This window comes from Trichomycterus rosablanca, chromosome 3, assembly GCF_030014385.1.
Source record: "Trichomycterus rosablanca isolate fTriRos1 chromosome 3, fTriRos1.hap1, whole genome shotgun sequence".
Classification (NCBI taxonomy): Eukaryota; Metazoa; Chordata; class Actinopteri; order Siluriformes; family Trichomycteridae; genus Trichomycterus; species Trichomycterus rosablanca.
In genome coordinates, this window is record NC_085990.1 from 39,581,996 (window position 1) to 39,607,544 (window position 25,549).

The 25,549-nt window shown below is 38.6% G+C and overlaps 1 protein-coding gene across 1 annotated transcript in view; it reads right to left on the reverse strand.

Moving 5' to 3' along the window:
* si:dkey-22o22.2 (neural-cadherin) overlaps nt 1-25,549 on the reverse strand; it is a 170,289-nt gene that overhangs the window by 6,295 nt on the left and 138,445 nt on the right. Inside the window, exons 20-30 of the mRNA XM_062992304.1 lie at nt 20,646-20,830; nt 18,724-18,959; nt 16,580-16,857; nt 16,226-16,440; nt 8,032-8,159; nt 7,067-7,194; nt 6,043-6,166; nt 4,476-4,656; nt 2,338-2,504; nt 1,447-1,711; nt 1,157-1,337 (exon numbers count right to left, since the gene is read on the reverse strand). Coding sequence (XP_062848374.1) covers nt 1,157-1,337; nt 1,447-1,711; nt 2,338-2,504; nt 4,476-4,656; nt 6,043-6,166; nt 7,067-7,194; nt 8,032-8,159; nt 16,226-16,440; nt 16,580-16,857; nt 18,724-18,959; nt 20,646-20,830 — 2,088 coding nt within the window. The remainder of the gene's footprint in view (nt 1-1,156; nt 1,338-1,446; nt 1,712-2,337; nt 2,505-4,475; nt 4,657-6,042; nt 6,167-7,066; nt 7,195-8,031; nt 8,160-16,225; nt 16,441-16,579; nt 16,858-18,723; nt 18,960-20,645; nt 20,831-25,549) is intronic.

Sequence of the window (25,549 nt, forward strand, 5' to 3'; positions counted from 1 at the left end):
TGATGGCCATAGCCCTTTAATGGAGTAGCCCCCTGACCAGAGTATTCCTGCCTTGACTTGCCTCCAGGGTTTTCGGGGGAACTGGAACCTGCTCTTATCATTTACATTTTACATTTTCATCATTTATCAGACGCTTTTATCCAAAGCTTGACAGTATACAGTCTAAGCAATTTAGGGTTAAGAGCCTTGCTCAAGGGCCCAACAGTGACAACCTGGCAGTGGTGGGCCTTGAACCAGCGACCTTTCAATTACTAGTCCAGTACTTTAACCCCTAGGCTGCCCTACATGACCAGAATACAGCAACTGATGGAAAAAAGTACATTGTGGTAACCAGACATAACTAACAATTATCATGATTTTGATTAAGCTTGCTTTTATGGTTGCTTTTAACATGTTTATAATAATGAGTGTATAGGTGATACAGGATAGTACACAAAGTAGTGTGGATAGCGCATAGTGTCAGGACCTGGGAATCTGGGTTTGTACCTCACCTTTAATTTTACATTTTTATTTACATTTTCAGCATTTAGCAGACACTCTTATCCAGAGCGACTTACAGAAGTGCTTCCAAAGTGAACATTTCATTTCTCAAGTTTAGGTAGACAACAGTCGAAGAACACAAATCTGCTAAAACCTGTTAGAACCAAAGTGTTTTTTTTTGTTTGAATCCACTCTGGTTTCTTCCCACCTCTTATAAACATACAGGGAGAAAACTGGCTACTTTAACTGAGTAAATTATTGGATGAGTGCCTAGTACCCTGCGATGAACCACAACCCTGATCGGGATGAAGAAGCTGTTGACTTGAATAAATGAATGAATGCATATATTAGCTAGTAAACATAGAAAATCTGGTATTTGATTGATATAGTTAAGATTTTTTACATTTTAGAAGTTTTGTTTAAGTATGATGTTCAGTGAGTATTTAGCAGCTATTACTGCATCTCCATAAATCTCCATTAAAAACTAAACATGCAGATGTGTAGCCATCTGTGTACAATGTGTACAATATTCCCTACCGACCTGAGATAAACAAAATAAATGCATTTGCATCAATGTATTTTCAGTGATTGTTATAAAAAGTAATTAACTTTGTGATTTTCCTTGTTTTGGAAGCTGGCAAAGGTCAACTGGTGGTTAATTACAGTGCAGACTGACCTGCACTCGTGTTTCCTCCACAGGTCCATGCAGTGCAGTGGCTTCTGGCATGGCTTGGCCTGACAGGCATCAGAGTGGCATCCCGCCTGCACCTTATGCCGTTCCAGCACAGTGGCAAACTCACTGCTCTGACCGTCCAGCGGCAGAGAGTGACCATTCAGCCTCACGTCACGCATACAGCCTGTACGAAACGTAAACGTAGGTACATATTAGAAGATATTAAGAATAAACAGGGTGGTAAAACCCCCTAAAACAGTGTTAATGGCCATAAAGAGGAGTCTATAACTCACCTTGAAAGTCTCCCTGTGCAATGTGTGAAGCACCATTTCCCAACAGTATGCTGGAGGAATGGACCACTATCACAAGTTCATTACCCAGCAGCCCGGTGACCTCTCGTGACCCCCCACCCTGCTCCAGCTGCAGGGTGAACATGTTGTCATGCCGCTGGAGGCTTATCAGGACCCACTGGCCGTGGTCCACACGTTGACTTGCCAGTTTAAGTGTGTGAGTACCATCACCCAAGTGGGCACTGACACTCAAATAGCCTTCGATAATCTGAGTGAACACAGATGGGGGCACATTACTGATTGACAGTGTTACTGGCAGTGTGCAAAGCTAACACAAGGCAAAACAGTGGCCGCTGATTGGAAACATTTGGCATGATGCAGTACTTTACCTTGCACAATATACAAACCCCATTTCTGAAAAAGTTGGGACACTGCGTAAACAGCAGTAAAAATAAGAATCTGTGATCGGTTAATTCTCTTTAATATTTATGTAACTGACAAAAGTAGAAAGAAAAGATTTTAAATGAAGACCCCACAACTTAGTCCGTTCATTTCCCCACCCAGCAGTCATGGTGGCCAATTTGTCTCTGCTGCAGGCACTGCCAATTGTGCCCGCTAGATGGCACCCAGCCAACTGGTAGCAGAGCCGAGATTCGAACCGGCGTTTATACTGTATATCTAACCACACATATCTCAGTGACCCTGTATTAAACTAAGGTGTTTTAGCCACACCCATTGCTAAGAGGTGTATAAAATCAATTATATAACACGATGTGGTAAAACCTTCCTTTGTGGCTACAGTTTGGGAAAAGCCATTTCCCTTTTCAGAATAACTGTGCTGCTGTGCACAAAATTAAGTCCATAAAGACATGCTTTATATTTGGTTCTCCTCACCTCCAGTATGATAAACTCATTAGCATCTCGAGAGCTCATGCTGAGCAGACTGCCTGAGGAAGTGCGGGTTCTGATGAGGAGCTGTACGTATGTCTTGCGTGGATTCAATCCTCTTCTCAGCTGGTACCTGAGCATGCTGTCCTTCTGAAATGACCATTCAGAAAGAGCTGCAAACACACAACGGCATGTCAGAAAACAGTTTTGGCTTCCACTGTTATTTAAACTTAGTTGTATTTGATATGTTACAGTTAATTAAATCTGAGTCTCTCACCATCTTCAGAGGATGATTGAAGACCCACTTGTTTATTTTATTTTTTTCATTTTTTCATTTTATTTAATAATTTTTCTCGATGTATTCGAAACCCCAACTCTGGTGTGCTAGCGTACTTTACCGCTGCGCCACCTGAGCGGCCCCACTTGTTTATTAAGCACTTAAGCTGAGAACTAACATGATCTTACTAATCTTCTACAGCATCTTAAAAAAGTGTTCTACCTGCAGGGGTTCAGCAGATTTGTATTCTTGGACTGTTGTTTACTTAAATTAGAGCGTGGAAATGCACTACTAAATGCCAAAAATGTAAATGTACATGTAACTATCAGTCTAATGTTAAATACAGGATTCAGTCATTGGACTATGGTGCATTTGATCACTATCTCAGCACCCTGTGTCTGTATGTATGATTTAATACTTTTAATGTATAAATTATCCTCCAGGTCGCCCAAGGAGGATGGGTCCTTACTAGGTCTTGTTCCTTTTAAGGTTTCTTTCTGTAATTTTAAGGGAGTTTTTTTTGTATGGCCACCCTTGGCTTGCTCAACATAGGTTTTGGTTTGTAAACCAAAAGTTGTAAAGTGGCTTTGAGACAAAAAATACTGTAAAATGCGTTATACAGATACATTTGTCTTTTTTTTATCTATCTCTTCTATCTTCTACTCGCTTCAGACTGGGGATTTTGGTTTTGTTCTCTTTTGTTTTTGGTTATTTTGTCCACTTTTTCTTTTTAGTGATATTTCTTTTTAGTTAAATGGTCATCTGACCTCACTACAAAAAGTGAAACAAAATACTATGTGTTGATTGCATAATGCATTTTAAACTACCACTCAATCAGGCAACATACACTGATCAGCCATAACATTAAAACCACCTCCTTGTTTCTACACTCACTGTCCATTTTATCAGCTCCACTTACCATATAGAAGCACTTTGTAGTTCTACAATTACTGACTGTAGTCCATCTGTTTCTCTGCATGCTTTTCTAGCCTGCTTTCACACTGTTCTTCAATTGTCAGGACCCCCACAGAGCAGGTATTATTTAGGTGGTGGATCATTCTCAGCACTGCAGTGACACTGACATGGTGGTGGTGTGTTAGGGTGTGTCATGCTGGTATGAGTGGATCAGACACAGCAGCGCTGCTGGAGTTTTTAAATACCGTGTCCACTCACTGTCCACTCTATTAGATACTCCTACCTAGTTGGTCCACCTTGTAGATGTAAAGTCAGAGACGATCGATCGCTCATCTGTTGCTACTGTTTAAGTTGGTCATCTTCTAGACCTTCATCGGTGGTCACAGCACGCTGCCCATGGGGCGCTGTTGGCTGAATATTTTTGGTTGGTGGACTATTCTCAGTCCAGCAGGGACAGTGAGGTGTTTAAAAACTCCAAGGGCCCTGCTGTGTCTGATCCACTACTACCAGAACAACACACCCTAACACACCACCACCATGTCAGTGTCACTGCAGTGCTGAGAATGATCCACCACCTAAATAATACCTACTCTGTAGTGGTCCTGTGGGGGTCCTGACCATTGAAGAACAGCATGAAAGGGGGCTAACAAAGCATGCAGAGAAACAGATGGACTACAGTCAGTAATTGTAGAACTACAAAGTGCTTCTACATGGCAAGTGGAGCTGATAAAATGGACAGTGAGTGTAGAAACAAGGAGGTGGTTTTAATGTCATGGCTGATCAGTGTATACTTACAGGAAAATAAAATCTGTGATACTTGACCTGTAAATATAATATTTCTATTCTTAAAGTAACAATACTACTGTCAGATTTATTAAGTAGTGCAGTTTTAAATGCGTTTACATTTAATGCTATAAACGTAGGTGTAATTTAAAAACACATGCAGGCTCACCCTTGTCACACTTGTGTCCGGTGTATCCTGGATGGCAGTCACAGCTGAAGGAACCCCACTCTCCCCTGCATTTCCCATGCACGCCACAAGAGGGCCCTCCTGTCGTTATACACACTCCATCCGTGAGACTGCACCCTGGGGCACTGTTCTCACTCTCAGCTGGACTGGCCAGGTCATACACCTGACCAAGGACACAAACACACACATAAACATAACCACAGTTAATAGAGTCAGCACTTTTAGAAAATGCATTGACATTTCCTAATGCATAAAGACTAAGGTCACATCTAAGCGTACCAGCTTTTAATAATTCACTGCTCTCTCACGTACTCTCAGGTTTAGGACATTAACAAGATTTCTCTCATACGTGACCTTAAAAATTATTTTACTTAAATGCCCTCACAAAATACGAATGTCTGAGCTGGCACAGGAGCTTAAACTACACAATGTGCCTTTTTTGTAGCATAAGAGTTTCAAATTTCTCTTCATGCCAGACAACACTATCATCACAGAATTTGCAGGATATTTTGCAACCTTCTACACACCAGACAGAAATGTCTGGCATGTCAGAAAATAGTCAGTCTGACTTACAGACATCATGAGGTGGGGAATGCACCCACACACTATAACACCAACAGCCCTGGTTCCACTGGAGTTGTACAAAAGTCAGATAAAAAAAATAGATGTAGGCTGATTATAAACTTAGTATAACACTTATTATTCCAATTATACCAGTCAGCATGCCTACAGAATAAAACTCCATGTTGTATTTAGGGAATTGCTGCTTAACAGTTCAAATTTTAAAAATGTATTGTTGTGGAACTAGAGATATTGAGCTAAATAGTGAGTGCAAGTTATTTTTTAATCGCCGACACCCTACAAACACTCTCACTAACTCACTTTCTTAGGGGGGGGGGGGTTGCTGGAGCCTATACCAGCTTTTCAATGGGCGCAAAGCACACAGTAACACCCTGGACAGGGCGCCAGTACATCGCAGGGCAGACACACACACACACACACACACACACACACACACATTCACCTATAGGGCACCTGTTTTTGGACTGTGGGAGGAAACCGGAGCTCCCGGAAAACCCACGCAGACACGGGGAGAACATGCCAAATCCGCATAGAAAGGACCTGGACTGCCCCACCTGGGGATCGAACCCAGGACCAAACAATGTGAACAAATTGTATACAAAATAAAGAAGTAGAATTATCAGGAGTTGATCACCAGGGTACCAAATATACTTAACTGCACCACACTGGTCACACTGAAGTGCAAGTTGTGTAGTGGATCTCACACTACATACTAATTAGTACATTCAAAATACTAACCAGATTACTTACAGTGCACTGATGTTACTTATTAAATACACACACAAAGAAATTATTTTTCTGTATTTTCACACACCGTCTGGTACGAGTCGTGTCAGGAGTCATTAGGGATGAATTGCAAGTCAAGTCTGAAGTTTATTTTTATTTGACCTAACTCGTTGTGCTTGGTAACAGTTACAGTGTAGTCATAACGATGCTATGTGGCTTGAAGAGGTAAATATGTCCACACCTGACTGTCGACCACCAGGTTTCTGATACAGCCCACAAAGCCTTTGTAGTGATAATGCGCGTGCCACGATGTATGTGATCCTTTTACTCCACCTAACTGTAGAGGCTGATCCACATTCAGAAATCTACAGAGAGAAGAAAACAACATGAGTACCAGTCTACAAAAACACACTCTAATAATCACATGTAAACAACCTCCTACTACAACTGAACAAAAATAAAGAGAACTTCTTCTAAAAACACTCACTCACTCACTTTCTTAACCGCTTATCCAATTAGGGTCGTGGGGGGTGGGGGGGGGGGGGGGGGGGATGGGAGCTGCAGCCTATCCCAGCTTTTCAATGGGCGCAAAGCACACAGTAACACCCTGAACGGGGCACCAGTCCATCGCAGGGCAGACACACATACACACACTCATTCACCTATAGGGCAATTCAGCGTCTCCAATTAACCTGACTGCATGTTTTTGGACTGTGGGAGGAAACCGGAGCTCCCGGAGGAAACCTCTTCTAAAAACATTCAACATTAAAAGACTTTAATGACACAATATTGTCAAAGTTATGGTCAAAACAAGACAGCTTATAATTAAATTCAGGTGTTTTAGCCATGAGGTGGCGTGGTGGCACAGCAACCAGCACGGTTTGATTCCCAGGTGGAGTGGTCCATGTCCGTTTTGTGTGGAGTTTGCATGTTCTCCCCTTGTATGTGTGGGTTTCCCCCCGGAGCGCCAGTTTCTTCCCACAGTCCAAAGACATGCAGTCAGGTTAATTGGAGATAGTCCCCTTGGGTATAAGTGTATGTATGTGTGTGTGTTTGCCCTGTGATGGATTGGCAACCTGTCCGGGGTGTTTCCGGGCTTTCACCCAGTGAACTGGACCCAGCGGGACTCTTAATAGGATGAAGCGATGTAAAAACAATGAATGAATAAATGCTCCAAAAAGTTTATCATAAAATTATCATAACATCATCTTGACCGGCCTTAAAATACATATAAAAAACACATCATCATGCTACTATGGTTTTACCTCTCAGAACCCGGAGTGGCTGCAGACACCTTACACACTGACTGGTCTGTTACAGTGGCATCAGCTCCCAAACCCTTCACATCGTTTACTATGGCTCCAGAGCAGTGATCGAGAATTAGCTGGACTTCCTGTAGTCACGCACACACAGCAAAAACAATAAATATATATTACACGTCATAGCACAATTACAGAAGCTTTAGTGGGCAAACGTTTTGGCTCAAGTGCCACACTTGGTTTTAAAAATTCGACAGACAGGCCAGGCCAGTAGCAGGTGGCGGTGACACTTAGGTGGGGGTGACACTTAGGTTATTACCTAAGAAGTAAAGATTACCTACCTACCCTTATTCAATTTCAGTGGGAACTGTGCTATTGAGTACCCTTTTTTGTCAGCGTTTTAGAGTTTGGTGTCAGTTTAGTTGTGGCAATTCTCAGGAGACCTCAGGTGTTGGTGGTATATAGATATTATATTACTGTATTATTGTATTATTTGAAAACCGCAATAAATTCTTGGCAAATAGAACATATGGCCTTTGATTGGACTTTGGTGAAAAAATATTTAGCTGTCCACTCCTAAAAACTAGGCACTGCTGAATTTTCTTTTTTGATCCATTCATTGTTAAAGTAGGGCTCAATGACAACATAAAGAATGAATTTCTGTGTGTAGAGATGACAGACTCGGTTTTAGTAAAGGTCGGTAGTGATTGGAGTGTGCCATTTAGTGGAATCAACTAAACTTTAAGGTATTGCAGGAAGCAAAAAGCGAAATGAATTCGGTCTTTATGACAATTTTGTAAATAATCAATGGGCCGTATTAAACAGCCTAACGGGCCATGGTAGTTTGCCCACCACTGCTTTAGTGACTGTTTTTGGTAACCTCTCAATTTAACTGAATTGGGTCCATTTTCCCCAGCACATTAATGTTTCTCTCTAAACTTTTAGAGGAAATTCTGCCTGCATGATCCTACCTTTCCATCGCTGATAATATCGAGGCGGTGCCAGCGACGATCGGACACTGAGGCTTGTGGTGGAAGCTGCAGTACACAAATGCCTGATCCATGATTAATACTCAGCACCGGAACACCATTCTTCAGCTCTAGAGAGAGAAATGAGATGTAATATCAGTGTAATGCAATAATACGAGGGAGGAGTAGTAATTGGTCGTGTCTGAGAGACTAAGAGAGAGCTTATAGTCTGGATTTAGCGCCATCTGATTTCCACCTTTTTGCACGCTCAAAGAAGCTTTAAAGGGAAGAAGATTTCCATGTGATGCATCAGTGGCAATGCGCTCAACCAAAAACATTTTAGCTGATGGCATTAAAAAGTTGGTACAATGCGGGCGCTTAGGTGGTGCAGCGGTAAAACACTCGTCGGTTCGAATCTCAGCTCTGCCATCCGGCAGGCTGGGTGCCTACATGAAGAATGATTGGCTGTTGTTCAAGGTGCCAGAGGGGACCTTATAATTGATGCAATTACGACCTCTGCTGGCTGATTGATGGCGCCTGCACAGAGACGAGGAATAATGAAGATCAGGGTGTGTCTCGTGCAGGTGAAAAGGTGCAGTCGGCTACTGCACACGTGTCGGAGGGGACATGTGTTAGTCCGGCTCTCCTCAACCATACAGCAATAGAGTAATTGGAAACTACTTTGGGGGAAATGCACAAAAAAAAAAAACGACGTTGGAATCGGAAGGTGGCTATGTTGAAGAGTGATGTAATTTTTTTTTTATTCTTAATAAACAGAGTTTAAAAAAAGTGTGGAAACGTTTTGAAGAACCCTCATATGTTCACCCTATTTGGCCAAATTTACAGTGACACCTGACCATAAACTTGTTGGACATGCCATTCCGAAACCTTTGACACCAATATATAGTTCCCCCTTTACTCTTTACTCCTTCCTGTTCCCAACAATTTATTGTATATGCATTAGTGTTTATTATTCATTCATCCTTCCTTAGATACATTATCTTGTTTAGGTTTTGATTGTTCTGACCCCCAAAGTGTACTTAGAAACAACCAGAGTAAGACAGGAATTTATCTTGCACAAAAGCCAGTACGTTGCATCCCACAATCCTTCATTCCCATACACGCATACACGGACATGCTCAACTGTTGGCGTGCAGCATCCACAATACCTGCTGTGCCAGCATGCCACCCTTGACTTAGTGTTCACCATCTTTAATGTGGTTTCTCATTGTTTTCTTAGACTAATACATCACACACTGACAGAGCATCCAGTTCGATAGCTTTTAAGTTCGTACATGTCCACCGAGCGCTGTGATGCCTGCGGCAAAAAATGCTTCACTACAATTTGTGGTCGAGTTTGATTTTCTGCCTCTAATCTCGGTAACATAGGGCTAGCTTTACTAATTACGTGACTACAGGCAACACACAGCATACTGACAAGCTCAGCATTTTTAAGGCCAGTGCAGATTGTTTTCTGGAAACATCATACGGAAAGGACAAAACAAAATGTTAAAGTGTTAGTACTCATCCTGTTTGCCCCCAGTGCTCAGCATAGACATTTCTATTTACATTCATTTATAGCTGTGTTTATCCTTTACAATCTTCACCCTCATCTATTAAGATGTTCTTGTAGTTAATTAATATGAAATTAATAGAATTTATTTTATAGAATGAGCCATGTGTAAAAAAATGGTTCAAGCCCCACCACCACCAGGTACACTGTAAAAAATTTCAAGTCTGTTCAACTTAAAAATTCTTAGTGACCCGTTGCATCTAATTTTTTTTAGTTGGCCTACTTTAAGTTATCTGAAATGCATAATTTAAGTTCTGCTGACAACCATAGAATTTAGGACCAACTAAAAAAAATAAGTTGTGTCAATGAAATTCATCAAATACATCTTGTTGTTCCAACAATATATTTTAAGTTCTGCTGACAATTCTACAATTTCGGACAAACTAAAAAAATAGGTTGTGTCAATGAAATTCATCAAATACATCTTGTTGGTCCAACAATAAATTTTCAATTCTGTCAGCTACATTTGTTTAGTCCAGTTAATTATTAATTAGTATCAAAGTACATGTAAAATATACTGAATAAGTGAACACTGCATAGCAAATGTAAATTCTTAACAAATACATTTTATTTGCATGTATCATATAAACAATAATTTTTTTTTAAACATTCAGCATTCACAAGCATCATACAAATTACAAGTTATACATGTTATAGTGTGTAATTGAAACAATTTATATTAGAAAATGTAAGTAGAGCCTAAATGTAGTTTTTAAGGTGCAAGGGCAACTACAAATTACAAGTCAACTTAGCACCTAAATGTAATTGCTAATTTTTAAGGTGGAATAAAAACCAGTTTCGATGGTTTGGTGTCTTGAAGGCATTAGTGTAGTCGGGCAGGTTGTCCATTACTACTTCTTCTTCAATTACAACTGCAACATTGACTGCACTGGACAGTGATCTTGATAAAACAGCACTCTCCTTCACCACTTCAAGAATCCAGGTTTTTTTTCATGTTCTTTGTGGTCCTGTAATACTTCTGTATACTCTGGAACACATAATAATATCAGAGCCCCATTTATGTCTAAGAAAATGCATATTAACACAAGCAATGACATGCTAATAAAATGACTGCGGTTAAGCCAGCCTCCACTTCGAAATGCTCAGTCAAATCAGCCCCCCACGTTGTTTCGAAGGATGTGCATATACTAAACATTACGGTAATAGCGTCTGGTAAAACTGATAAAAAAAAAGTCACCTGAACATGACTACATCAGTTATAAATATAGAAATATTTCAGTTAAAATATATATAAATGTATCAGTTAAAATATATAAATATATCAGTTAAAATACAGAAATATATCAGTTAAAAACATGTTAATGTATCAGTTAAAAAAATATATACATATATTAGTTAAAAATGAAAAAAAATCAAAAAACCTATTTCTTCCTGCAAACTGTATTAGGGATACAATTTCAAGCTTTGAAAAAAAGAGTTGGTAATAACCTGAAAGCAAATATGATGTGTCATTTCTAAATAAAAGCCTTTTATATTGTCAAATTTCCATTATTTTAACTCTAGACTGTTATTAAAAAGGAATTTTCTTGTTTCCACACAATAATTCCACTTCATAATGATAGTACACCATCTGTAGATGTCACTCAGTTAATATCAAGCAATTCTGATGTATCATTTTGAAATAAAGACCTTTATATTGTCAAATGTCCATTATTTTAACTCTAGACTGTTATTAAAAAGGAATTTTCTTGTTTCCACACAATAATACCACTTCATAATGATAGTACACCATCTGTAGATGTCACTCAGTTAATATCAAGCAATTCTGATGTATCATTTTGAAATACAGGCCTTTATATTGTCATATGTCCATTATTTTAACTCTAGACTGTTATTAAAAAGGAATTGTCTAGTTTCCACACAATAATTCCACTTCATAATGATAGTTCACCATCTGTAGATGTCACTCAGTTAATATCAAGCAATTCTGATGTATCATTTTGAAATACAGGCCTTTATATTGTCAACTGTCCATTATTTTAACTCTAGACTGTTATTAAAAAGGAATTTTCTTGTTTCCACACAATAATTCCACTTCATAATGATAGTACACCATCTGTAGATGTCACTCAGTTAATATCAAGCAATTCTGATGTATCATTTTGAAATAAAGGCCTTTATATTGTCAAATGTCCATTATTTTAACTCTAGACTGTTATTAAAAAGGAATTGTCTAGTTTCCACACAATAATTCCACTTCATAATGATAGTACACCTTCTGTAGATGTCACTCAGTTAATATCAAGCAATTCTGATGTATCATTTTGAAATAAAGACCTTTATATTGTCAAATGTCCATTATTTTAACTCTAGACTGTAATTAAAAAGGAATTGTCTAGTTTCCACACAATAATACCACTTCATAATGATAGTTCACCATCTGTAGATGTCACTCAGTTAATATCAAGCAAATCTGATGTATCATTTTTAAATAAAGGCCTTTATATTGTCATATGTCCATTATTTTAACTCTAGACTGTTATTAAAAAGGAATTGTCTAGTTTCCACACAATAATTCCACTTCATAATGATAGTACACCACCTGTAGATGTCACTCAGTTAATATCAAGCAATTCTGATGTATCATTTTGAAATAAAGGCCTTTATATTGTCAAATGTCCATTATTTTAAATCTAGACTGTTATTAAAAAGGAATTGTCTAGTTTCCACACAATAATTCCACTTCATAATGATAGTACACCTTCTGTAGATGTCACTCAGTTAATATCAAGCAATTCTGATCTATCATTTTGAAATAAAGGCCTTTATATTGTCAAATGTTCATTATTTTAACTCTAGACTGTTATTAAAAAGGAATTGTCTAGTTTCCACACAATAATTCCACTTCATAATGATAGTACACCATCTGTAGATGTCACTCAGTTAATATCAAGCAATTCTGATCTATCATTTTGAAATAAAGGCCTGTATTTAAAAATGATACATCAGAATTGCTTGATATTAACTGAGTGACATCTACAAATGGTGTACTATCATTAAAAAGTAAAATTGTTGTGTGGAAAGTAGATTTCTTTTAATAACAATAAAAATTAAAGAGCTACGATTAAATTTTAGTTGACTTTAAATTTAAAGTAAAATCATAATGTCAGGTTATTAGCAACTCTTTTTTTTAAAGCTTGAAATTGTATCCCAAATACAATTAACTGATATATTTACATATTTTTTAACTGATACATTTATATATTTTTAACTGATATATTTATATATTTTTAATAGGGCTGTCAAACGATTAAAATTTTTAATCGCGATTAATATCAGAATTTCATATAGTTAATCGCGATTAATCGCATTAAATAAAATCTGTGTAAATGTTATAGAAAACAAGGTTTTTTAAGTGAAATGTGAAAAGTGGACGTTTCTACACGAAGTGAGTGTGTTTTGACCCTTTTGGGGCTTCCATAGTTCATGGACTAGCGTGCTTGACTCCGGTATTCAGTGCCGTAACAGATTAAGTTAATAAAGTGTTTTGCTCCCGACAACTTGTGAATATAGCGTGTATTTATTTCTTTATTATGCAAGTGCATCCCTACGACGCTCAGTTATATTATTTTAACAAACCGCAAATGAACAACGGTGGCAAGTCCGACATTAAAACGTTGGTTCTACCAGTCAAGTCTCAACATGAACTAGAATTTGCGTTAACGGCACTATTTTTTTTAATCGCATTAAATTGAGATTGCGTTAATGCGTTATTATCGCGTTAACTTCGACAGCCCTAATTTTTAACTTATATATTAATATAATTTTAACTAATATATTTATATATATTTTTTAACTGGTATATATGTATTTTCTTAGATGATATATTCATATTTTAACTGATATATAACTGATTATATTTATATATATATATATATATATATATATATATATTAACTATTATTATATGTGATATTTATATGTACAGTATATTTGTAACCGATATATTTTTATATTTTTAACTGATATATTTTTATATTTTTAACTGATATAATTATATATTTTTAACTAATATATTTATATATATTTTTTAACTGGTATATATGTATTTTCTTAGATGATATATTCATATTTTAACTGATATATAACTGATTATATTTATATATATATATATATATATTAACTATTATTATATGTGATATTTATATGTACAGTATATTTGTAACCGATATATTTTTATATTTTTAACTGATATATTTTTATATTTTTAACTGATATATTTATATATTTTTAACTGATATATTTATAACTGATGTAGTCACGTTCAGGTTGTCAGTGACTTTTTTTATCAGTTTTACCAGATGCTATTACCGTAATGTTTAGTATACGCACATCCTTAGAAACAACGTGGGGGCTGATTTGACTGAGCATTTCGAAGTGGAGGCTGGCTTAACTGCAGTATAAAATGGTACTTGTAGTACGTTAGTCAGCACGTAAAAATCTTTGCTTAGATTCCCCAGAGATTAACAACGCTTACTCAACTTAAATGAATTAATTAATGCTTTTTACTTACATAATGTGCTGCGTTTAGAATTTCTCCACTCGTTTTAACAGCTAAAAATATCTATACACCACGGTTTGTTAACAACGTTTATAAAAGCAAAGTCACCGTTTCACACACGTATGTGGATGCAGAAGCATCTGACAGCAGCATCCAGTTGCTTTAACGTTGTTTACAATGCAGTAACTCAACAGGCTTCCAAAATATTTGAGTAAAATGCAAAGTAATTTTAGTCGGTTCGCTAACAGTGTAAGAGTCGGGTTCCTTAATAGACACGGCTCTATCACCAGTTTGATACGGTGTTTTATCACAGCTTAACAGTATACTTATAGTTATTTAATATTCAGACCAAAGTAAAAGAGGTAGTGGTGGCATGTGGAGTTACGTTTAAAAACATTAAAATGATGGAAACGTCCTCCAGCTTTCAGTTCAGTTTCAGTTCGTGTATAAGATGTAATGATGTTAAGATACTTACTGTTTGTTTGAAATCTTCTCGTTAATATAAAACGGTTGTTTGAAAGTCCTCTTCTCTCCATAAAAACTGGCGCGAAGACATCCCTCTGGTGCGCATGCGCATTAGTTTCCTCATTCCCACTGTTGCTCACCCAAATCAGTTTTTTTCATTGGACTTGAAATGTTGAGTGAACACAGTTGTACTCGTTTACTGAACCTAACATTTTAAGTTGAAGAGTAAAACTACTACAGCTGACGGCACAACACATTTTTTTGTTTTTGGACCAACTATTTCAATAATTCATGTTGTGCCAACATTTATTTTTACATTCTCAGAACATAACCAAACACAGATTTTTTACAGTGTAGCTACTGTTGGGAAGAGCTGGGCGGTTCCTGAATCACCCGGGTTAATTATTCGAATCTTTGTAATGAATCAGTAATCAATTAACCCAAATCCTATGAGTCCTCTGACTGTGTGAGGTGACAAGAGAAATGAGATAGAAGGATTTATTTACAGAAGATGAGTGCACGGAAGACAAGTGATATTTGGATGCATTTTCATGCAGTAAATCAATTGCAATCAAGATGTCAGTGCAAGTGACTCAAGTGAACCGGATCACATTACTGAGTGACTCAGATTAACCCGAGTCCATAAAATGAACCGAATGTATCACCACTACTGTTGGGCCCCTGAGCAATGCCCTTAACTCTCAATTGCTTGCAATGTATGAGGTCACAATTGTAAGTCGCTCTGGTCTGCTAAATGCCAAAAAAGTAAATGTAAAATGTAGTAAAACCATGTTGTCTGAGTGACAGTGGTAGCTCAGTGGTTAAGATACTGGACTGGTCAAGCCCCACATCTGCCAGCGTGCCACTGTTAGACCCTTGAGCAACGCCCTAAACCCTCAGTTGCTTGAACTGTGTATGGTCACAATCGTAAGTCACTTTGGATTAAGGCATCTGCTAAATGTTGAAAATCAAGATGCTATCTTATTTAGGCATCATGGCTGGCATTTCGAGAGGAAGACAAGGTTAGAGGATAAGTAAAACTTAACTGGGGGACAGGCCTGAAAGTGGATGGTTATGATTTATAATCCCAAAGATGCCATAGTCATCTACAAACAGAAGAGTACAAGAGAGCAACCCCAGTTAGGCTAATCCAGAGGTGGCAGTAAGACCTGCCACACCAGAAAGGACCTTAGACTTGTTCAGTGGTCCTTAGAATGCCTAAACTTATCCCTCAATTGCTTGCAATGTTTGTGGTCACAACTGTAAGTCGCTTTTGTTAGAAGCATCTGCTACATGCCAAAAATGTAAAATGTAATGAAACCAAGTCCTTTGTTGGTCTTTAGAATGCTTAAACTTGTGTTTCATCTTTCCCCTTTTATGACGCTACCAAGCTGTACTATGACTGCATGATCATCAGCTTAAAAAAGACTACAAGTGGCTTCAAATGTCTTGGAGGAATAATGTGTTAGCCCTCACTTCCACACGAGCGGTTGTTGATTTTAAGTTGGTATCTTATCTGTGACTGGCAAAATGGGAAGAAAATCAGGTAAATCAGGTAAATGCAACTTTTGCCCTCATCCTTTTCCTTAATCCTCAATAATTCATTTACAGTTCCATTACTGGTATAGATAATGTACCTAGTGCTATGAAGTCTTGCTTGTCTCCAGGCTGGGGGGTGCTGAGAGGGCCGTTGTACAGCAGCAGGCCATCACTTGCCTCTGTAATGAACTCCACAGAGATGTGGCTTGTGAAGCAGGGCTTAATGGGTGAAAACCAGGCATAGCCATCTCCCAGAAATGTGTGCTTAGTCTGCTGGCACTCTGGACCATCAAACATGGGTGGACATTTACACCTAGGGAAGGTAAATTTTTTTACATTAAGGGTAAGGTCCACAAGTCATTACCTACATTTAAACATGTACTGGTCCTGTAATTGTAAAACTCATCCAAACACCATAGAGCCAATACACATTGGCATATTTTTATACAGACCTGTAGCCCATGTCTGTATCCAGGCAGGTGCCTCCATTGAAACAGGGGTTGCGGGGGTAGGAGGAGCAGGACAGGTGCTGTTTCTCTCTTACTAAGCAGCCACACTGAGCTGTAACTGTGGCTGAGACAGACACTAGTGAAACATTACCACCGTTCAGAACTGAAGGGGTGTCACCAAACACCACCCTGCTGGAACAGCCACCTGCAGAACTGCAGTCCGTGTAGGCACACTCGTCCACACCCACTTGCAGTATGCTCACACCCAATGTGGACTCCAGCTGCAACAGAGAAATACCTAGAGACTTCAGTCTTCAAAATTTGAAATGTACGTATGCTGAGATAAAGACCCAGCTTCCTAATACTGGGAGAATCTGGGGGAATGTTTCAAGCATGGTGAGTAAAACGTTCATAACTCTTTTACTTAAGAACATTCTTTAATTTAACTTAAAGTCTTTCCCGAAACCATTCATAACTAAAGTAGCACTTTAACTCACTAGTAAATGTAAGAGTATTGAGGCAAATAACGTACAAGGTATTTCTTAAAGTTCAGATGCAGTTCTACCTAAAAACGATAGAGGCTGCTAATTTAAAAAACTTACTGACTTACTGGTTCTGCGCACGGCAACGGCACCGGCACCTTGAGTACGCTACATCCACTGACTACACAAACTCAAATCTATTAGCTAGATTTATGAAGTTGGTATGTTCCTGGTATTAAATTAACTTTGATTGTGTGTCTCATGGTATAGTGGGTAACGTTACAGTCTCCCATTGTAAAGGCCTTTGCTTTTACAGTGTTCAATTTTAATCCAGGGTTTAAATCATTTGATTGATGTAAAACAAATTAAATAACTGGATTACACTACAGGAGATTATTTACTGATGTAAGCATTTAAATAAAACAAAACAAATTAAATTAGTAGTACTAGTGGGAGTAAATTCATACATGTGTTCCAGTTAAAAAAGAAATGGCTACAAATCAAACCAAGTAAGGTTGCTATAACTTAACCAATGACTGTCTCTTTATTTACAGATTTAGTTGACCCTCCCTGAGCTCTGGAAACGAGTAATTTTTTTAATTCTTCTAGCATTTGGCTTAGTTGTGGAAAAATTCTGTTTGTGCTGGGTTGCCATGCTTCTGGACTGACTCATAAAATATATGTATTATTTTACACCCATATTTTAAATACTTATTAGTTATTAGTTTGTATAAAACATATTTGCATAGTGAATTTTTGGTGATATAATAATGAAAATGTTTGTAAACCGGTTTGAGGTTTAGTTTTTGACTGGCGGTGCCTTGCCACCGCAGATGCAGAGGTGGAGTCAACAAAGAACTACTTAATACTTGTTCATAATTTTGGAGGCTAAAAAGGCTTTTGGAAAACACCAAAACAATGAAATTCTTAAAATTGTTGGTAAATTGCTAAGATTAATCATTATTATTACCTGGAAATGCACTCCATGTCATTGGGTCATACTAAACTACCTGTTAGAAAGCCCCAGGATAAAGCATAACCTCTATTTATTTAACAGAGGTGGCTTAGTGGTTCATTATCCATAAGAATTAAAGCACCTGTATTTATTACCTGTATTTAATAATATTAATACATAATACTTTTTCTTTAATACTCATAAAAAATGCAAGAAGGTTTTTGCAGCTCTCTCTATAAAATGTCTATTGATAGTACCACATCACAGGATTATTGCTGGGTTGGTATGAGAAATAAGACCATCATCCGAGTTCACACAGGGTAATCTGTTTGAGTGTGTGTGATTGGCTAAAATCCACGGTCAAGGGCAGTTTGTCACATTCATTACAAGCATTTGTAAAGCTTTCAGATCACCTGCCAGCCCTACGCATAAACAACACGAGGAGACGGTCAGCTTCACACAGCTGTGATGAGCTCCCACTCCCACCTGATTTACTGATTCATTTATCCTCTCCTGCTGTCCCTCCCTTACTCCCCCTTTTCTCAGCTCACTCGTCATGGCCGCAGCCTGCTGTGTCATACCTTACAAGGCTATGAAATATTCATGAAGTCTGGCACAGATTGTCACTCTGTGTATAAGTGTAATGCGTTAGTAGCTGTCGGTACTCACTGAGAGATGTAAATACAAATTGTGTGTGTGCGCTCTCTTACCTTGGACTTGTGCATAGCCACAGCACCATGGAGTTTTTCAGGTTTGTAGTAGGGAGAGCCATGAGCAGCAAACCACAGGTTAAGGTGTTTCTGGGTGGGATGGCTGCTGTTAGCAAGGCTGAAGATGTGTACATTCTCCAGATCTGTCTGCAGGTACATAGAAAGCAGATGCTGCAGACGCTGGTAGAGACTCTCTTCACCATTAGAAGACCGGAATAACTCATCCGCTGTTAGATCTAGACATAAATACACACCAGCAGTTTCAATTACTATAAGGCCACTTTGATTTGAACACCCAATGTAGTCTCACACAGATTTTGATAAGAGTAGTTTGTTGCAAAGCTTTGGGTGGGTGTTTAGCTTGTTGCAGCATTGTGGTTTAATTGTTCACCAATTTCTCTTAACAAACTATCCTCAAGGTTTTCAAGGTTTCCTTAATTTACAAGTGACCCTCTAACCATTTGATGCACAACCTGGGTCAAAAGTGACCCAACTGAGTTTTTATTTTCTATATCTTTGCAATAAATTAATTTTGTCATTCAAGCTTCCATGAATTTTTCAATTAACTTGTTTTCTAATGCACAACATGGGTCAAAAATAGTATTTACTATGGAATTTGACAGAAACTACTGACATTTGTAAGTGTTTGTAGTCAAAAACATATTTACTGATCTTTTGAAAGACAACCAAAGATTAGGCTCTTGAATCTTGAATATGTCCAATACTATTTGCTTGCTAGCTGTTTACATATTCTAGCATAGATCGCTTTTATTAGCTAAGACAGCGTAAGACATGAATAACTGACAAATGTGCATATGAAAATATTCTAGAATGGATGAATATGGGTCATTTTTGACCCATGTTGTGCATTAGAAGGGGTTTTAGCTTGTGCATCAAAGGGCTAATGGACTTGCTTCAATTCAAGACATTGGTTCAGCCATGTCAATCACTTCACTTTATTTTAAACAAAAACATTCAGGTTATTTTGGCTGTATGATTTCTTTTAATTATATTTTATGCATTTTCTTCCATTTTCTCCCAATTTAGTGTAGTCAATTTGTCTTCTGTTGCTGAGGATCCCTGATGTTTTGCAGTTGAGGAGGGTAAATTGCTCCTCACACCTCCTCCGACCCATGCGCAGCCCTTAACAGAACCCTTTTCCATCCATGCACTCTGCACAGGCGCATCTATCCGCCAATCAGGGATAGCATTTGAAGACCCCGCCCAAATAGTCCGGTCATCCCTCCCTGCACACACTGCCAATTATGCCTGCTAGATGACACCCAGCCAACCGGTGGCAATAACTAGTTTCGAACCGAGGAGTTCAGAATATCCCGCTGCGCCACCTGGGTGCCTGGCTGTATGATTAAATCATATTGAAACATTAAAACGTCCATCTATTTTCTTTTTCTTATTTCTTTAACCTACTTTTCCATCATCCAGCAACTGTATTTAAGTAACTGCTGGCTTTTAGCTTATTTTTGTCTAAAAGCATGTAAACTCATATGTGTAATGGAGTTTAATTTGTTAGTGATGGCTTGGTAACTTTACCACGATTGGTATTTTCAACCAATAGCAAAGATAGCAAACAATCTGCAATAGAATAAAACAGCATTATCAAGGAAGCTAGTTATCATCCATCCATAACCAAAAGTATGTGAACAACACTCCTATTTATTGGGTTCAAGTGTTTAAACAACATCCATTGCTAACTGGTGTATAATATTAATTCTACAAATTAAATATGCTTTTAACTTTGTGGTTTGGTGAAAAGACTTTTCTGGTGTAGCATGACTATGCCCCTGTGCACAAAAGTCCACAAAGAATGCAACCCTTAGTGAGAAATGATTTGGGGTTTTCTAGAAAGATTTATAATAAAATAAGTAAGGGTTGCACAAAAGAAATAAAGAAAGACTACACACTGGATATTCGGAGTGAACCAGCATTGAGCAGCGCCTCTTCCTTCAGTTCCCTGACCGTGATCTGCACTGAGGAGGTGACATCAGGCCAAGTCTTATCTGCCACTCGCACCTGCAGCCTGTACACGCCTGCCGGTGTACCGCTCTTTATGCTCAGTTGACCAGAGCTCTGGTTCAGGGTGAAATGCCTTTGAAACAGAGAAAGAGACAATGTGAGTGTTTATATAGGAGTACAGAGATAATAAAAAAGCTACAGCTAATTACATAAAGTAGACATTTTGAATTGCCTTTGGCCAGACATAATAATAACTGAGCAATTCATGAAAAGGCTTCGTGTTTCCATTACACTCGACAAATCTTTAGTCATTATGTAGCCGTTCAGCCTTCTGGCATTATAAAGTGTCGGCTTTTATACTGTAAGTCCATGTCCTCATTTTACTTTCCGTAAGAGACAGAAGACCTTCAAGAACTGGCTGTATTTAGTCTTACTTCTCACTAATTGGAAATTTTTCACATTTTCCACTTTTGATCCAGACACGAGGTTTTTTAATGCAATTATTGCTACTTTAGGGTGAGTCAAAAAGCAGTTTTCTTTCAGGCGAGCTCAGGATTAATGTCGAGCAAAAGTAAAAAAAGTACACATTTAATAAATACTGCTTTATTTACTGCAATATGCAGTATTTTAATGTATGAAAAGAGATGCAGGGTGTTTTTCCATCTAGCCTAGCTGTGCAGTCCAGCCTAAATGAGGGATTCTAGTTCTTTATTTATGTTTGCTAACCACTTACCATGTTCACAGCTGTGGTTGGTCTGGTATCATATAGAAACACTGGTGACATAAATGAAGTAAAGCTTTGGGCTATTAATCGAAAGTAGAGCTTTGGGCTACTAACTGAAAGGTTGAGGGTTCGAATTCCAGCTCTGCCATGCAGCCACTGTTGGGCCTCTGAGCAAGGCCCTTAACCCTCTTGGCTCCAGGGGCACAGTACAATGGCTGGCCCTGCGATCTGACCCCAGCTTCCAGAGAAGCTGGGATATGCGAAAAATAAAAATATCATTGTACTGTATATGTGTATATGTATACACCGATCAGGCATAACATTACGACCACTGACAGGTGAAGTGAATAACACTGATTATCTCTTCATCACGGCACTTGTTAGTGGGTGGGATATATTAGGGAGCAAGTGAACATTTTATCCTCAAAGTGTAAGAAGCAGGAAAAATGGGCAAGCGTAAGGATTTGAGTGAGTTTGACAAGGGTCTAGTCGTGATGGCTAGACGACTGGGTCAGAGCATCTCCAAAACTGCAGCTCTTGTGGGGTGTTACCAGTCTGCTATGGTCAGTATCTATCAAAAGTGGTCCAAGATAGGAACAGTGGTTAACTGGCAACAAAGTCATGGGTGACCAAGGCTCATTGATGCACGTGGGGAACAAAGGCTGGCCTGTGTGGTCTGATCCAACAGACGAGCTACTGTAGCTCAAACTGCTGAAGAAGTTAATGCTGGTTCTGATAGAAAGGTGTCAGAATACACAGTGCATCACATTTTGTTGCGTATAGGGCTGCATAGCCGCAGACCAGTCAGGGTGCCCATGCTGACCCCTGTCCACCGCCAAAAGCAAAAGTGCTTCAGGGATGGTTTGAGGAGCACAACAAGTTTGAGGTGTTGACTTGGCCTCCAAATTCCCCAGATCTCAATCCAATCAAGCATCTGTGGGATGTGCTGGACAAACAAGTCCGATTCATGGTGGCCACACCTCACAACTTACAGGAATTAAAGGAATTGCTGCTGACATCTTGGTGCCAGATACCACAGCACACCTTCAGGGGTCTAGTAGAGTCCATGCCTCAGGTCAGGGCTGTTTTGGCAGCAAAAGGGGGACCAACACAATATTAGGAAGGTGGTCATAATGTTATGCCTAATCGGTGTATATGACAAATAAAGGCATTCTATAATCTTTTCAAAATACTAATTCTGGCTGCATTCCAAACAAACGGAAACAGACCTAATGCATGGTAAATGACTTCACTGGTTAATTAAACAAGCTGTTTCCACAGATTTTTCCTATGGACTTTATGAATAAGGGGGGCCATTCTAGCAAAGATAAAACTACAGTGGGGCCAAATAGTATTTAGTCAGCCACTGATTGTGCTAAAGCCACTGAAAGCATAAGCTTTGTTGGCAATGACAGAGGTCAAACGTTTCCTGTAAGTCTTCACCAGGTTTGCACACACTGTAGCTGGTATTTTGGCCCATTCCTCCATGCAGATCTCCTCTAGAGCAGTGATGTTTTGGGGCGACACGGACTTTCAACTCCCTCCACAAATTTTCTATGGGGTTAAGGTCTGGAGACTGGCTAGGCCACTCCAGGACCTTGAAATGCTTTTTACGGAGCCACTCCTTCGTTGCCCGAGCAGTGTGTTTGGGATCATTGTCATGCTGGAAGACCCAGCCACGTTCCATCTTCAATGCTCTCACTGATGGAAGGAGGTTTTGGCTTAAAATCTCACGATACATGGTCCCGTTCATTCTTCCCTTAACACGGATCAGTCGTTCTGTCCCCTTTGCAGAAAAACAGCCCCAAAGCATGATGTTTCCACCCCCATGCTTCACAGTAGGTATGGTGTTCTTGGGATGCAACTCAGCATTCTTCTTCCTCCAAACACGACGAGTTGAGTTTTTACCAAAAAGTTCCATTTTGGTTTCATCTGACCACATGATATTCTCCCAATCCTCTTCTGGATCATCCATATGCTCTCTGGCAAACTTCAGATGGGCCTGGACATGTACTGGCTTAAGCAGGGGGACACGCCCGGCACTGCAGGATTTGAGTCCCTCTCGACGTAGTGTGTTACTGATGGTAGCCTTTGTTACTTTGGTCCCAGCTCTCTGCAGGTCATTCATCAGGTCCCTCCGTGTAGTTCTGGGATTTTTGCTCACCGTTCTCATGATCATTTTGACCCCACGGGATGAGATCTTGCGTGGGGCCCCAGATCGAGGGAGATTATCAATGGTCTTGTATGTCTTCCATTTTCTTACAATTGCTCCCACAGTTGATTTATTCACACCAACCTGCTTGCCTATTGTAGATTCACTCTTCCCAGCCTGGTGCAGGTCTACAATTTTCTTCCTGGTGTCCTTCGACAGCTCTTTGGTCTTGGCCATGGTTGAGTTTGGAGTCTGACTGTTTGAGGCTGTGGACAGGTGTCTTTTATACAGATAACGAGGTCAAACAGGTGCCATTAATACAGGTAACGAGTGGAGGACAGAAGAGCTTCTTAAAGAAGAAGTTACAGGTCTGTGAGAGCCAGAAATCTTGCTTGTTTGTTATTGACCAAATACTTATTTTCCACCATAATTTACAAATAAATTCTTTAAAAATCCTACAATGTGATCTCCTGGATTTTTTTTTTCTCATTTTGTCTCTCATAGTTGAAGTGTACCTATGATGAAAATTACAGACCTCTCTCATCTTTCTAAGTAGGAGAACTTGCACAATCAGTGGCTGACTAAATACTTTTTGGCCCCACTGTATATTTATTAAGTATAATTATATACAAGGATTTAATTTTGGTGTTAGACCCACATAGAGTAGACCCTTGAGTTACAAACGGTTTACCATACAAACATTTTGGGTTACGAGCGATTTTTTTCAACTTAACGTACAAACAAATTTCGGGTTACAAACCGAAATTCGCGAAACACATGACGTCACGAACAAGTTGACTCTGACCGTCTCTCTCTCTATATATACAGTGAGCAAACATTCGGACAGCGGATGGTGTTTTTCCGGTGTTGTCCTATATATTTTGTAAAATTCAATATTAAAATGTCCCCAGAGAATATGAAGAGAAAGCGTAGTGGTGAGAAAATGAAAAATCTATTACATTTGTTGTTGTTGTATAATTACTCCTGCCAGTAGCTGTAAAGTATTCTTTCTTTCGTGCAATTACACCTACAAAATATAACACTATTGAAATAAAGAAGGAGATAATAGAGAAATATGAGAGTTATTGTTGCTTCTGGTAGATATATTTTATAAAAAAAAGAAGGAAATTTATTATGGTGTATGGTACAGCACACGTACTGTACTGAAAAGTGATGTGTGTGTTTTTATGTAGAGTACTACTGTGTATTGTTGTTTATTATTGTTTACAGGAATGTCTATTCTATCATTTAAGATTTAAGGGAAAATATACTTTACTTGTATTTATAACAAAAAAGACCATTTAAGACATTAGAAAGGTTAGGTATGGGGGTGGTTGGGAGGTCTGGCACGGATTAATTATATTTACATGATTTCTTATGGGAAAAATAGGTTTAACTAACGAACATTTTGACTCAAGAACAGCCCTTTGGAACCAATTAAATTCGTAAGTCAAGGGTCTACTGTATTATGTAAAATGCTGAAATTTTAAGGGGAGTTGTACAAATGATGAGTTAAGATTTAAGTTAAAGATTAACATTAAGCTTACAGAAGAACTACAGTATGTACAATGGCAGTAATTTACGTCTGTACAGAACAAAATGACCTGAAAGTAGAAGCTATTGAAGCAGGAAGTATTGAAGTACTGGAGCTAGAAGTATTGAAACAATATATAACGAGGGCTAATAACTGTAACACAGGGAAAACAGTATCCACTACTGTCACTATCGATGAATCAGCAGCTAATGTGATTTAAATGCAGCACAAACTTTACTCTGGAGATGAATGCAATACGATATGTTTCGTACAGTGCTAAACTGTGTTTCTCAGCCTTGAAATCATGCACCAAGGTCAGCAAACTCACACTGGCTAACATTCAAATTAGATTTAAAAAGCTGCAATCATGTTCACATAACAGCAATTGAGTTCCACATTGTTGGTGACATTGAGCTACTGTGCCAAATGAGGTAATTAACTG